This window comes from Plecotus auritus (genome assembly GCF_963455305.1).
Source record: "Plecotus auritus genome assembly, chromosome: 2".
In the NCBI taxonomy this organism is placed as follows: Eukaryota; Metazoa; Chordata; class Mammalia; order Chiroptera; family Vespertilionidae; genus Plecotus; species Plecotus auritus.
Window position 1 is genome coordinate 185374603 of NC_137771.1, and position 14489 is coordinate 185389091.

Genomic DNA, 14489 nt, shown 5'->3' on the forward strand with positions numbered 1-14489 from the left:
CTAGGTGCTCCAGAGGACCATGACCGTGATGATGGAGGTGACCATGAAGAGCAGGTAGAGGCGGAACAGCAGGGTGTCCATCATGTAGCTAAACTGCACCCACAGGCTGACCAAGTGCTGCTTTTGAGCCTCATCTTCCTGTCGGGTCCTTGTTGACTCAGGGAGCCCATTTAACTCTGCCTCTCGGGGACCTGGCACCTTCCCCACCAACTCCATGGGCTCCTTCAGACCTAAGGAAAGACAGAGACCCAGACATGGGCTGCAAAGGTCATTTGAGGATGGAGAGGAACAGGGAAGGAGGCAAGAGCAGAGAAGCAGAGGGGTTGCAAGAGGAAGTAAGGGCAGTGCTGACTTCATTACCAGGCAGTTGGATGGGAGTGAGATGCAGGCCATTGTTTCCCTTCTGGGGTGCAGTGAGACAGCGTTCCCTTGGGCTGGTGCAGTGCAGAAGCAGAGAATAGAGCCACCGGGGCATGGGTGGGGGCTGGGTGGTGACCAGATGCAGTAGGTAGGTGATGAAAACAGTCTCCAGCAGGCTGAGCACCATTAGGGAGAGACACAGGGCAAAATAGACACCTGGAGGGAAGGCAAGCCTATGTGAGGGCCAGTGGCAAGTCCCAGGACTTCTTGTTTCCTATTTTCTTAAAGTACCCTTTTTAAAGACTCCTTTTCACACTGAACTGGTTCCACTAGTCTCTCTCCCCATCTCATTCCCCCAACCTTGCTTTTATGCTCCTGAAAGAGGGAGGGGCCATACTGATGAGGGGGGTGCCAGTGTCCGGGAGTAAGTCATTCATCATGAGCAGGAAGACATTGTAGCCCAGCAGAAGGGTCATCTTGAATGGGGCACGGTTCTCTGCAGGCAGGAAGAAGCTGAAGGCATCAATGACCATCAGAAAGCTACTAGGCACCAGAAGGTTTATGGTATAGAGGAAGGGCCTGCGCCTGATGAGCACCTGGTAGGGAGGAGAGAGGGGGCAAGTGAAGAGTAGGTTGGGAGGCTGCCGAGCAAGTTAAGAGCAAGAGTTGAGATTTGGCCTGGTTGTTGTGGCTCAGTGGTTGAACATGAACCCATGAATCAGGAGGTCACAGTTCAATTCCCAGTCAGGGCACATGCCCGGGTTGCAGGCTCGATCCCCAGTACAGGAGACAGCTGATCAATGATTCTCTCTCATCATTGAGGTTTTTATCTCTCTCTCCCTCTCCCTTCTTCTCTCTTTGAAAATGAATAAAAACATGTTTGTTTGTTTTTTTAAAAAAAGAGTTGAGATTTGTCCCAGAGCAAACTGTCTAGTAAGGAAAAGTCACATTCACTGTCCTGTCTCTTCAACAAAGTCATCTTAATCACCACAGTCTGCCTTCCCAGGGTTTGATTTTTCCATGCTGCTTACTACTGAAACATATCTCATTCCTTCTTGGCTCAAAGTGTCAACTTTTTCCACTTACATTTTTTATTCCTACCAATGTGCTCTTAGCAAGATTGAGGGACCAGATTCTTAGATTATCATGTGCATTTTATCCTTGTATTTCTGCTTGTTCTCCTCATCAAGGTCTAATATCTAGTGAATTTGCCAGTAGAATTTGAGACCAATGGGAGGGAAAGCAAGACAGTGACAGATATTTTGGGGTCACTAGGATTTGGAATAATAATATCCCCAAGACAGTGTTTCATAACTTTCCCACCATCTCTTTTTATTTTTAAAAATTTTTTATTGAATTTATTGGTGTGACATTGGTTAATATAATTATATAAGTTTCAGGTGTACAATTCTACAGTACATCATCTTTGTATGGTATTGGTTGTTCACCACCTCAAGTCAAGTCTCCTTTCATCACCATTTATCCCCCCCTTTACTCTCTTTTACCTCCCCTCCCCACTTTCCCTCTGGTAATCACCAAACTGTTGCCTGTGTCTTCCACCATCTCTTTAAAAAGGTGAACATAAAAATTCCAGCCCTCCAAAAAGTTCTGATGTCCCTAGGGTTGGGACGCTCACTCTCACTGTAATCACTGCCATAGGAGCTTTGTTTCTTTGTTAGGGAGGATTTATTCCATCAATATTTACTGAGTGCTAGATACTGTGGTAGGTACTGGAGATTTATCAGTGAAAAAAGTGATAAAAATCTCTGCCCTCATAGAGCTTATTTTCTAGTGGGAGAGCTTATGCTCTAGTGAGGGACATAAGCTACTCATCTTAGGAGAAAATCACAACCAGGGCCCCTGAGCTCACATAGAAAGTGATTTGGTCGTACTGGCTGTTGTCCACAGTCATCTTCGTCGTACTCTGGTGGATATCCAGAAGTATCCACTCCCCCTTGTTCTGAATGAGGTTCTGTGATATGTTAGAAATCTCCTGCACTTCCTTCTCCATGCCCAGGACCATGTTCTCCACTGCAAAGAGATCCAGACAACTCAGCCTCCCCAAATGCTCCCAACCTCCTTGCCCAGACTGTTGGATTTCTTGCCACTTAGCTTCCACATCACTTTCAGTGAGATTCCCTCACTGTTCCCAGCTTTCTGTTCTCTCCTCTTCCAAAACCCTTTCTCTGCCTCTCAACAGACTACTGTATACAAGCCTCACTCACCTGTGTACAAGAAAGAGGTGAAGCTGAGTGTGCAGTTTTGTTCATCAAAGGGGAAATAGAAGATGTCCAGGTTACAGATGCTGGTCACCTTCATTGGCTTATCATATCTGATGTGCCCTTCACTGGTGACATAAGCCATGAGCCCTGTAGGTGTTTGATCCACATCCATGCTGTACATGAGAAAGATGAGGAGGTGGGTGCTGCGGTTCCTCATTAGACTTGGCCTTCTTTCTCTCTCAGGTCGCCTCATTCCTGTGCTCCAACCCCATCTGTCTGTTTTCCCCCTTCTACCTATCTCCATGTTCTGGGGATTTTCTAAGTTCCTCAGTTCAGGTTCTGCTCCTTTCTGAATTGAGGCTTTGTGTGGCCCCTATGGACTACTTTATGCTCCTCTCTGGAGATATGGTTTCCTTCTTGCCTTTTTCATCCCTGGTACTCACAACTCATTGATGAAGATATCTGGAAGCCACAGGTTCTCAGTTGCTATGCTGAGCTTACTGATGCCCCCACATTCCTCTGGGTTCCACCTGATGAATGGATTGTACCAGATCTAAAGGAAACCACGACATGGGCAAAAGGGCTGGGAACTAGTTTTAGTCTTGCTCTATCTCCTGCACTTTACATTCCTTTTTTCACTCATTTCTTCACTTTCCCACCCCCCTCTCTGGTGACAGCTGCCACAATGTCACTAACAGCCTTACTTACTTCCACTTCTTTCTCAGAGCTTTCAAGGGAGACCTTGAGCTTGGCTTTGGATTCCGTTGGGTGGAGCCATTTAAATATTGGCTTCCGTGACCTTGGTTTATTCTACCTTCTCCCTGTGCTCCATCTCTTCCCTCCTAAACTGGCAGAATAGTCAGGAAGCTTTGTGTTTTCATTGTTGGTCTGGCTCTGTTTGAACTTTCTAATTCATGGGTGTTCTCAGCTTTATACATTGTAATCTGCAAAGTTGGACCGAGGAGTAGAAAAAGGAAGGTACTATAGTAAAGAGGAAACTAAGAATATCATACCACATTTAGCCACAGGAATGATGTCATCAGTTGAAGCTGTGCATTCTGGAAATACAATTTTCATACAGGATTGTTAAATATATGAAGTCAGGTCCAATGCCAACACTTACCTCTTACTCATTTCCAAGGCTGTTCTGTGTGGCAATCATGATTTTTAATCATAAGCCACTGAGAAATGTAGGTCAAATAATCCAGGGCACATGGGAAACATAAGAGAAAAAAAGCAGTATGAGGCCATTGGGATTATGTTTCTTGTGGAGTATTCCAAAAGGAGACAGACTTTACCTGCAGTGATATTGTAGCATTCCCTGTCATGTTCCTCTACCCATAGAATGAGCTCTTAATTTTACAAAATCCAATCAGGAGACCCACAGGTTACCACTAGATTATTGCAGTGTTGGGTCAGGACTTACCACTTCCAGGATAGCAGACAGGGTGAAGGAGATGTTGACTTGAGTGGGGTTGCTGTAGTTGATGACTGGACGAAAGGCCTTTCTGTCAAACACTGCTTGGAAGGCAGCAGGATCCACCCCATGCTGGTCAAACCCTGAGCAATTGATGGTGAAAGTGTTGGCTCTTCCTATAGAGAGCAGAGACTCTGTGAGAGAGGGTCTCCATGGCCAGGGCTGAGGCCTGGGGAGTGTTTCTGCACAGTGAGAAAATAGGAGGCATGGGAGAAGCATATGAGCTCCTCTTTCCTGAGCAGGGAACATGGGCTGAGCTGGTAGGCAAATGGTGGAAGTTGATGAGGTGAGCTGAGTCAGGGCTCCAACCTTAATTCCATTGTTTCTGTCTCCATGCAAAGCTTATCCAAAGGTGTATGCAAACTCAGCCCTGACCACTGCTTTTCAGTGTCCTGCTATGTTCTTAACAATCTCACCACCAACCTTTCCACCTTCAGGCAATGTCCTTCCATTGCTCATCTCTGTCCTTGAGCCATCTGGGTGATGTCAGTGACAAATTTTGCAACCACAGTTCTCTTTCTCACTATATTGCTAAGGTATAGATGATGATAAATTAATGAAGAGGGGAGTAATCAGATAGGTAGTGTGAGATCAGGCACGTTCAGTGTGGTATGGCCTTACACACTGTTGGCATCAGGTAGGCAGTATGAGATATTCGGGACCTTAAGGAAGGAACCCAATTTTTCAATTTAATGAATATTTAAATTAGTTTCTACTATGTGCTGTGATTGTTCTGTTCTAAAACTCAGTAGTCATCACCACTGAGACTACCTTTTTATTTTTTGTTAATCCTCACCTGAGGATATTTTTTTCCATTGATTTTTGGAGAGAAAGAAAGAGAGAGGAAGAGAGAGAGAGAGAGAGACATTTATTTGAGAGAGACACGTTGATTGGTTGCTTCCAGCACCGGGGATTGAATCTGCAACCCAGGTATGTGCCCTTGACTGAGGATTGAACCCAAGACCCTTTGGTGTGAGGACCGTCACTCTAATCACTGAGCAACACTGGCTAGGGCACAACTGAGACTATCTTTAATATATATATATATATACATATATATATATATATGTATATATATATATATTATTGATTTCAGAGAGGAAAAAAGAGATAGAAACATCAATGATGAGAGAGAATCATTGATTGGCTGCCTCCTGCACTCCCCACACTGGGGATTGAACCTGCAACCCAGGCATGTGCTCTGACCAGGAATCAGACCATGACCTCCAGGTTTATAGGTCAATGCTTAACCACTGAGCCACACTGCCTGGGCTGAGACTACCTTAAAGAGAGTTCCTTGAAACGAATCTTATACCCAACCCCTTTCTAGTCATACTTTGTGGAGTAGAAACAGACAATGATGTGGTAACATCTATATTTATTTATCTCTGATGTTGTACTCTTCCTGGTTGCTCATTTTCAATAATGAACAGAAAAAAATACTCTAGACTGGGAAAAATTATACTGGAAAAGTTTTCCTCTTCATGATGTCTTATCCACATTCTTTCCCTTAGCTTCCTTCCTGTTCCATTTCATTTGTTTCAAGAGAGCTTAAAAGGAATTTTCTTCTTAACATTACCCGATATTCAGAAACCATGGGAATGGATTATACGCTTGGAAAGAGAAAGACACAGGGAAGAAGAGGCCAATCGAAGCAGGAAGAGTGATGAAGTAACTAAAGAGAAGAGTGAGCTAACTGTTAGGATCCTAGAAAGAGGTACAAAGCTGTCAGTGTTATAAGTTTCTGTTTTTACCAAAATGAATATCCAGTCATTGCCTAGGAATAACAAGAATTAGCCTGGTTTCTCTGTTCCCCTAAAGTTATATGTCTGCTTTGCTCCTGCTCTTGTCCCTTCTTACCTTGAAGCAGCAGGTGGAGAATGAGGCAGAGGAGGAATCCCGCCCCATGGAGCCAACCTCTTTCCATCCTCTTCTCCTTGGCTCTTCTCTGGAGACAGTGGTGATGTTGACCTTAAAAGACCAGAAGCCACACCTAGAGCCCTAGCTTTGAATAATAGAGGTGTCAGGTGGCATTAGCCACCCCTCTAACAAGCACCCCTAGTGCTAAAAGAACATCATGGAGGACTACCCACCCTGTGACCTAATTGGACCTGAATCTAGTCTCCAAAATTAATCTGGAAAATCAGTTTGGAGAGGCGGGAGCAAAAATATTTGGTCACTGGAGCAGTGCCAATGACTTCCTCATACTGTGGAGTCACTTTGGCATACAATGCATCCTACAGAAGTAACACAATGACTGCCATTGTCTTCAAGAGACACATGCACTTATTTTAACCCTCTTGCCATCTTTTTAAAAAAATGGGGTCTCCTTTTTTTTAATATATATTTTATTGATTTTTTTACAGAGAAGAAGGGAGAGGGATAGAGAGTTAGAAACATCGATGAGAGAGAAACATCGATCAGCTGCCTCCTGCACACTCCCCACTGGGTATGTGCCCGCAACCAAGGTACATGCCCTTGACTGGAATCGAACCTGGGACCCCTGAGCCCGCAGGCCGACGCTCTATCCACTGAGCCAAACCGGTTAGGGTGGGGTCTCCTTATTTTTATAACCAATTTCAGACTCTAAGGTTTTAAACATGACTCCAGTACTGATAGGTCTTAACTTTTGATTTTTTTGAGTGTATCAAAAGCAATGTGGACCCAAGGTCTACTGGATGGAGGGAGTGATTAGTGGGATAGAGGGGAGGTGGCAGAAGTAATATTGTTTTTAGTAGAAGTTGACTTATGAGGTTATGAACGATCAGCCTGCAAGTTTATGTTGTTTGGGGCAGTGCCAAAGTTTTAAAGAAATTAGTTGTCGCCCAGCCAGCGTGGCTCAGTGATTGAGTGTCGACCTGTGAACCAGGAGGTCGAGGTTCAATTCCCAGTCAGGGCACATGCCTGGGTTGCGGGCTTGATCCCCAGTAGGGGGCATGCAAGAGGCAGCTGATCAATAATTCTCATCATTGATGTTTCCATCTCTCTCTCTCTTTCCCTTCCTCTCTGAAATCAATAAAAATATATTTTTTAAAAAGAAATTAGTTATCAACATTTTGGAATTGGGAGGCTTCACATAAAAACTGTGTTTCCGGATTCATTTGAAAAATACGATCAAATAACACTGGGCTCACGTTTCTGCTGGACAACAATGTGCCAAAGCTAAGAAACAGTTAAGCCCTTTAGTGGAGCAATCACAGTTTGTCACCAACTGTTGTCTTATTCCTGACCAGCTCCCCTCATTTATGTTATCTGCTTGGCCTCTATAGGTGTTTGAGTTGGTTTTGACTGTTAAGATTGATTTTCTTGTGTGATTCTTTAAAACAAAAAAAAATTTTTTTTAATTGATTTTATTGAGGAAGAGAGAGATAGAAACATCAATGATAAGAGAGAATCATTGATTGGCTGCCTCCTGCAAGCCCCACAGTGGGGATCAAGCCCGCAATGTGGGCATGTGTCCTGACCAGGAGTCGAACTGTGACCTCCTGGTTCATAGGTTGATGCTCAATCACTGAGCCACACTGACTGGGCTTGTGTGATTCTTAAAGGGCTTTGAGAAGTAATTTCAGAATACCATTTCATGCCTAGGTGATCAGAGGTCTCATCAGATTTAGAGTGTGCAAATATTTGGCTTATAGAGGAAACCAGACATGGTATAGTTAAGTGGGCCAAAATAATCAGTGGTTTAACCTGTTTTCTCTAGAATTATTTCTGTTAGGGAAGACTCCAGAGAGGGTAATCAGTGGCTTTGAGAACAAAGGGAGAGCAGTTGAGTCAATAAAGAAGCTTTAGCCAAAACCGGTTTGGCTCAGTGGATAGAGCGTCGGCCTGCGGACTGAAGGGTCCCGGGTTCGATTCCGGTCAAGGGCATGTACCTTGGTTGCGGGCACATCCCCAGTGGGAGGTTTGCAGGAGGCAGCTGATCGATGTTTCTCTCTCATCGATGTTTCTAGCTCTCTATCCCTCTCCCTTCCTCTCTGTAAAATATCAATAAAATATATTAAAAAAAAAAAAAAAAGAAGAAGCTTTAGACTGAGCCGGTAAGGTGCAGTAAGATGGGTCTAAGACCAAATCCTGTTTCTGCTGGAATAATTTCACTTCCTCTCAGCCTCAGATTCCTTATCTCTAAAATTTGGAGGATGGTCCGGCCAGCATGGCTCAATGGTTGAGCGTTGACCTATGAACCAGGAGGTCACGGTTGCGGCTTCATCCTCAGTGTGCGGCATGAAGGAGTCAGCTGATCAACGATTTTCTCTCATCATTGATGTTTTTATCTCTCTCTCCCTCCTCCTTCCTCTCTGAAATCAACAATAATAAAAAAAAGTGATTGTTAAAAATAAATAAATAAATACAAATAAATTTTAAAAATTGGATGAAACCTATCTTGCAGGAGTTTTATGTGGTTAGAGATAATGTATGTATAGTGCCTTTCCATCCTGAGCAATTAACAAATTGAAGCAGAAATAATGGCAGTAATAATTGTTACTGTTATCCTGGCTCACCTGAGATTGCTTGGGTCACTTCAGCTGGAATGGAATCTTCTAGACTTAAGCTGTCTGGGTGACTGAAGCCATCCTGTTCCTATGAGCCCTTTTCACTCAGCCTCACTCAGGTAGGTACTGATAAGTTTCATCCCTCTGCTTTTCACAGCTGGAGTTCCTTTCCCTTTGTTATTTCACATTCAAATAAGTCTGAGAAATACTGAACTAAACAAGGCTAAATAGGTTTTTTTTGTGTGTGTGCTTTTGGTTTTTATTTTTTGATTAATCCTCACCAGAGGATATTTTTCCCATTGATTTTTTAATATATATATATTTTTATTGATTTCAGAGAGAGAGATAGAAACATCAATGATGAGAGACAATCATTGATCGGCTACCTCCTGCACGTCCCCAACTGGGGACCGAGCCCACAACCCAGGCATGATCCCTTGACCAGAATCGAACCCAGGACCCTTTAGTCATGGGCTGATGTTCTATCCACTGAACCAAACTGGCTAGGTCAAACTAAATAGGTTTCATTTCTCAGAGTATTTATATAAAATTTGTTCATGTGACTTGAATACCATATACATAATTTTCCACTTAGTTGACTTTGATAATTTCTGCTTCTCAGAATAGCTTGCAGGACTAGTACTCCATTGATTATTTGGGGGTAGGGGGGTGGGAATTGCTTTAGTTAAATAAAATAAATCCAGAAGAAGAAAAAATTACTACAAGTTTGAAAAAATTGTCTTAAAACTTACTACAGATAGAATATAGCATGCAAGTTGCATATGTACAAATAAATAATTTAAAAATAGATAAGTATTTTATTATTATTTGTTAATCTCACCTGAGGATATTTTCCCATTGGTTTTTAGGGAGAGTGGAAGAGAGAGGGAAAGACAGAAACATTGATGTGAGAGAAACACATCGACTGATTGTCTCCTGCATGAGCCCAACCAGAGCCCTGGCCAGGGAGGAGCCTGCAACCAAGGTACATACACGCCCTTGACTGGAAACAAACCCGGGGCCCTTTGGTCCACAGGCTGACGCTCTATCCACTGAGCCAAACCAGCTAGAACTAGGCAAGTATTTTAAAACCTGAAATTTTATTTAAGCTATAAAAATCTACAAGCAAATAGAAAGTAAAATATGAATTACAAGCTGTTTCCAAATAACTGGGTAATATAAACGTTGACTCAAGGAGGAATATTTTCCCTTTTCTTTTCCTTTATCAACGGGCTGTCAGCTGCAGGCCACATATCATCCACCTAGATCTATATCTAATTTTAGGATAAGGGTTTAAAAAGATGCTTGGGTATTGTTACTTCTCAAATATACTCAGTAACTTTTTAGTAGCTGAAAAGTAACAGGAATTTTTTTCATTAGTGGTCTTGGAATCAATAAAGCATACAATTTTTGTTTTAAGAATGCATATTATTTCAGCCTGGGACTCCATAAATGAACTATTTGGAATGAAAATTAAATGCAGCTTGTATAGATTTTTAATTTTTCTGAACTGACATCCGTGCCAAAAAGGTTATCACCAATGCAGACCAAAGTTGTTTATCTCCTCTTCTGGTTAAAAACCAGTATTTATAAAGCAAAACATTTGGGAAGTGCCTAGACCTGTTTTGGGCAGAAGGTTCCATCTTGGCTGGACTACTGGTTCCGGCCTTCCTTAGTGAGACCCGAGTGCCTACCATGTCGTGGCCTTACAGGTGTCCAGCCGTACTTTTCAATAATGGAGGAGAGTCCTCATGTGCCTGTTACCATTAGAGATGCTAGACATACTGTATCATTTTATTCATTTGAGTCAATAATCCTTAATTATCGCTCTGGGAGGATTAAAGTCCCAAGGCATGTCTCTGGGCTGTGGTGCTTGTTGTTTTAGCTGAGTAGATTTTGATGGCTTGTTCTGGGTGGAGGGAATAGCTAGAGTGAAAACATGGAAATTACAGTGTTGCCAGGACCTCAGATTTGAGTAGGAGAGTGGCAGGAAATGAAGCTGTGGTATTATGTGGGGCCAGATCACGGAAGGTTTTGTAGACCAAACTAAAGTTGGTTTAATGCCCAGTGTCTCCCAAACTTGCATAAGGTTCAGACCTATTTGAAGGGAAATAATTATCCTAAAGCCCTGATGCTTATTTAAATTTATATTATAATATTACTTAAATATGTACTCTCATGAACCCATGTATAAAGTCCTTCTCCTTACAGCTCTTATACTACTATAAAGTTAACTTTAATGTACAAATTATGTACATATAAGACTACAGAATCAACACAACACTAATTTAATGTGGTGGATAATATTATTTTGATAAAATTAGATAATTGCTATAAATCATTTTCTTCTTTTTAATAAGGAACTAGCTTTTGAACACCTCTCTGTTATATTTGGGGCCAATTTGATAGTGCATCTCAATATAAGTACTTCAAAAAAATTTTAAAGCAATACTTTATTTTATTCTAACTATTAACTTTACTGCTAATGAGCTTGGAAAGCTATTACTACAAAGATGGTAAGGGTGTAATACTTTCCTCGATAAAATGAATATGTGATGTGACTTATAACTATACTACTGTGTAATACACGAACACTCAGCTAATCCCACTGCAGTTCTCTACTAATACCATGAAAACTTGTGTGCAAAACATGGTATGATGTCATTTGGCCTTTATTTGGCATTGCTTACATCGTAAATACTCTTCGTTTCTAATTTTCCTGAGACCATTAAAGTGGTACCTTATTCTGTCACACTATACTGTTTCCATGATGTCGAATAAAAGATTTAATTAATTATTTTTTTAAAAGCCTTATTCCATGAAAATTACTTTCATGGCAAAATTGATCTGCAAAAGAGACATTTTGTCTTTATAACTGGCAGGAGAATTCAAATGTGAGTACCACAGCAGATGTGGCGTGATGGTTACCACTTGACATTAATTAGCTTCTGACAAGCCGGGTAGAGGAGGGTGTCAGAAGGCTATTGTAGTAGAGTGCTTCTCATGTCAATGGACATAGCACCGTCCATCCAGTTCTGCAACCAGAAACATATGCGTTTCCCTTGACACTTCTCTTTCTCACCCATTACATGTGATTCATCAACAAGATCTGTGATTTTATTTCTTAAATTGCTCTCAAGTCCACTTCTCTCCCTCTTTTCCAACACAATCCTAGTCCAAGCCAGCACCCTCTTTCCTGGACAACAATCACTTCTAGCTAGACTCTTCTCTTCCATTCTAGCTGCCTTATTCTTTCTCTAGTCTGCCAGTGTCTCCCAAACTTGCATAAGGTTCATATCTATTTGAAGGGAAATAATTATGCTAATGCAAATTTTATTTCTGAACCCTTAACTAAGCATTCACATTTTAAAAATATTCTGTTAAATTGCACTTATCTCCATTGAGAGGAGAAATGTTTGTTTCTATTATATTAAAACTTTTTCTATGATACTAGCTGAACTTTACTCAGCTTGAATTTACAGCTGTACCTTCCTTTCATGCCCCATCCACCAAACACACCCAATCTGTTCAACATGATAAAGTCCTTACACACAATATGTCATGTTCACATACATTCGTTTTTGTTGTATGTTTTTTTTCCAGAATAAAACAACAGTTATGCTGGCAAGGGTGCTGAATTAAAGGGGACCCTTAAGTTCCCAAAGCAACATTATTTTTCATGTCTACAAAGTATACATTTATTTTCACAAATGTGGCAAATTGTACCCTAGCAGGACTTTTCACCAAATCATAGACATAGATATGGAAATCAGCATCAAACTTGATGAAATACACAGAGGGTTTGGCTTCCACTTGGTGAATGTTCATGCCAATCCATTTGGAGCCATCTTCTTTGGTATATTCCACATGTTTGCCTATCGGGCAATCTACAGCTCCTCCTAGCTCCAACTCTGCTGGAGGAGACTCACTGGCATGATATGGAGGTCTCCTTTTTTATACTCATCTGAACGCTGATACAAGACAGATGCATGTACAAGACAGGGTCTTTCTCAATGGTGATATAAAACCAGGCTTTCATTATTGGTGCTTGGGCTAAGACCATCCCTCTCCATTCATCCTTAGAACCATGCTTGTCCTCAACCATGTGTTCCTCAGCTTTACCAGTTATGGTATTTGCAAGGTTTGCATCACTGAGTTGAGATGATGCCACCCTGTCAGAAAGAATTTGAAGAGACAAAACTCTTTCATCTTTGTGAAGTTCCAGTCCATAGACACAATCAATTCCATCATATTTCACCAGATAAAGAGAGGGATTTATAGGCACCTGATCCAGAATGGCTTGTTTCCACTGGGTGAGATGATGGGTTCATCGCCTTCCTCCCATCTGTGCGAAATTCTGTAGCCTATGATGTGCCTGTGGGTCTGGGATGAAGGTCTGCCCCTATGTTTCTTTTGGAAGTTTTAAAAAAAATCATGTTTGCAGACCCAGTGGCCCATCCTGCTGGTGACCTGGGTTGTTTCTCTTCAGCTACCTGTGGGTTGGGGGTCTTTATGCCTGTGTGACTTATTTGTGGTCCTTTCTTCTTCTTTTTCGATATTAAAACTTTTAAATTATGAAATACTTAAAGGCTACCCATAATACAGCAAATGATATTTGAAGCACTCATATACCCACCTCCAAGCTTTGTTAAATGTTAACATTTATAAGTCATTTTAAAAAGAAATAAAATATTACAGAAACACGTGATGCCCTTGTATGTCCCTCTTTTATCTTAGGCTCCTCCCTCCAATGGTAGAGGTAACTATCTATACATTGAAATTGTTGTTTATCATACCAAGTACACGTGTGTATCCTTAAACAATGTATCACATTTTCACATGTTTATAAAATTAATACAAATGGAGTCACACAATTTGAGTCTTTTTGTAATTTATTTATACTGGACATTGTTCTTGAGATTTATTCATATCTATATATATAAAAGCCCAGCGACTGGAACGGCAGAATGACCAGAACAACTGGAATGACTGGTGGCTATGATGCTCACTGCAGCAGCCAACCAGCCTGATCCGGCCCCCGTCAGCTCCCAATACCCCGATCGGGGGTGGGGCTGGCTGGACCCCACCCGTGCACAAATTTGTGCACCGGGCCTCTAGTTGATACATAATAGCCCTTGTTCTTTGACTGCTATATAATATCCCATTGTACAAATATCATAACTAGTTATCTGTTCCTTTATTAGTGAAATTTATATTCTTTCTACTATTACAGACCATGCACAATGAATGTATCTCCTTGTGCAGATGTGTGGGAGACCCTTTGGGTCACTTTTTCTCAGCTAATTGCATTAAGCCCTAATGTCCTAAGGCAGTGGTTGGCAAATACTACCCTGTCATATACTACCCTTTACCTCTTTGCACACAATATGCCACAATTGCCTAATCCTCACAGCTTCCAACTACACGGTAACATTTAGTCTAGTCCAGTGGTCGGCAACTCATTAGTCAACAGAGCCGCAAACCGCGGCTTGCGAGCTGCATGTGGCTCGTGAGCCGCGGTTTGCCAACCACTGTCCTAAGGTATTCATTGTGTGTAATGAATTCACTTCTCTCCTGGCATCTAGAATGATACTAGCTATATGCTATCCTTGGGAGAAATAAGAAAATAGTCGCTCAAATAATTTTGTGTAGGGTTTAATTCACTTGCAGAAGCTCCTGCTGATAAAGGCTAGTCTAGAGCATATATGCAAAAGTGGAATTGCTGGGTTTAAGAATGGGCATTAAAAACCATTAGCTTTTACCAAAATTTCTTCTTTTCTTCTGCCATTTTAATAGAGTTGTTGATGGCTCATAACTGCCATGCTGAGCATTGCATTTCCCAGTTTTTTCTCAGTCAGATGTGACCATCTGACTAAATTGTCACCAATAGAATGTGATTAGAAATGAAGTATGCAGCTTCCCGGCTGGTGCCTGAAG

General features: G+C 41.6%; 1 protein-coding gene and 1 pseudogene across 2 annotated transcripts; both read right to left on the minus strand.

Annotated features, from left to right (window-relative positions):
* On the minus strand, positions 1 to 5986 carry LOC308241297 (5-hydroxytryptamine receptor 3C-like; the record flags this gene model as incomplete). Its single annotated transcript, XM_080654705.1, has 8 exons — positions 1 to 230; positions 361 to 576; positions 758 to 956; positions 2231 to 2391; positions 2586 to 2755; positions 3026 to 3135; positions 4009 to 4175; positions 5920 to 5986. The coding sequence occupies 8 exons, from the start codon at positions 5984 to 5986 to the stop codon at positions 1 to 3; spliced, it is 1320 nt and encodes a 439-aa protein (XP_080510831.1).
* Positions 5987 to 12203: 6217 nt separating this feature from the next.
* LOC308241298 (spindlin-2B-like) lies at positions 12204 to 14340 on the minus strand (annotated as a pseudogene). Its single transcript has 2 exons — positions 14315 to 14340; positions 12204 to 12927 (listed from the first exon to the last, which is right to left on the minus strand). The product of its transcript is annotated as a spindlin-2B-like (transcript).
* Between the last annotated feature and the right edge of the window lie 149 nt (positions 14341 to 14489).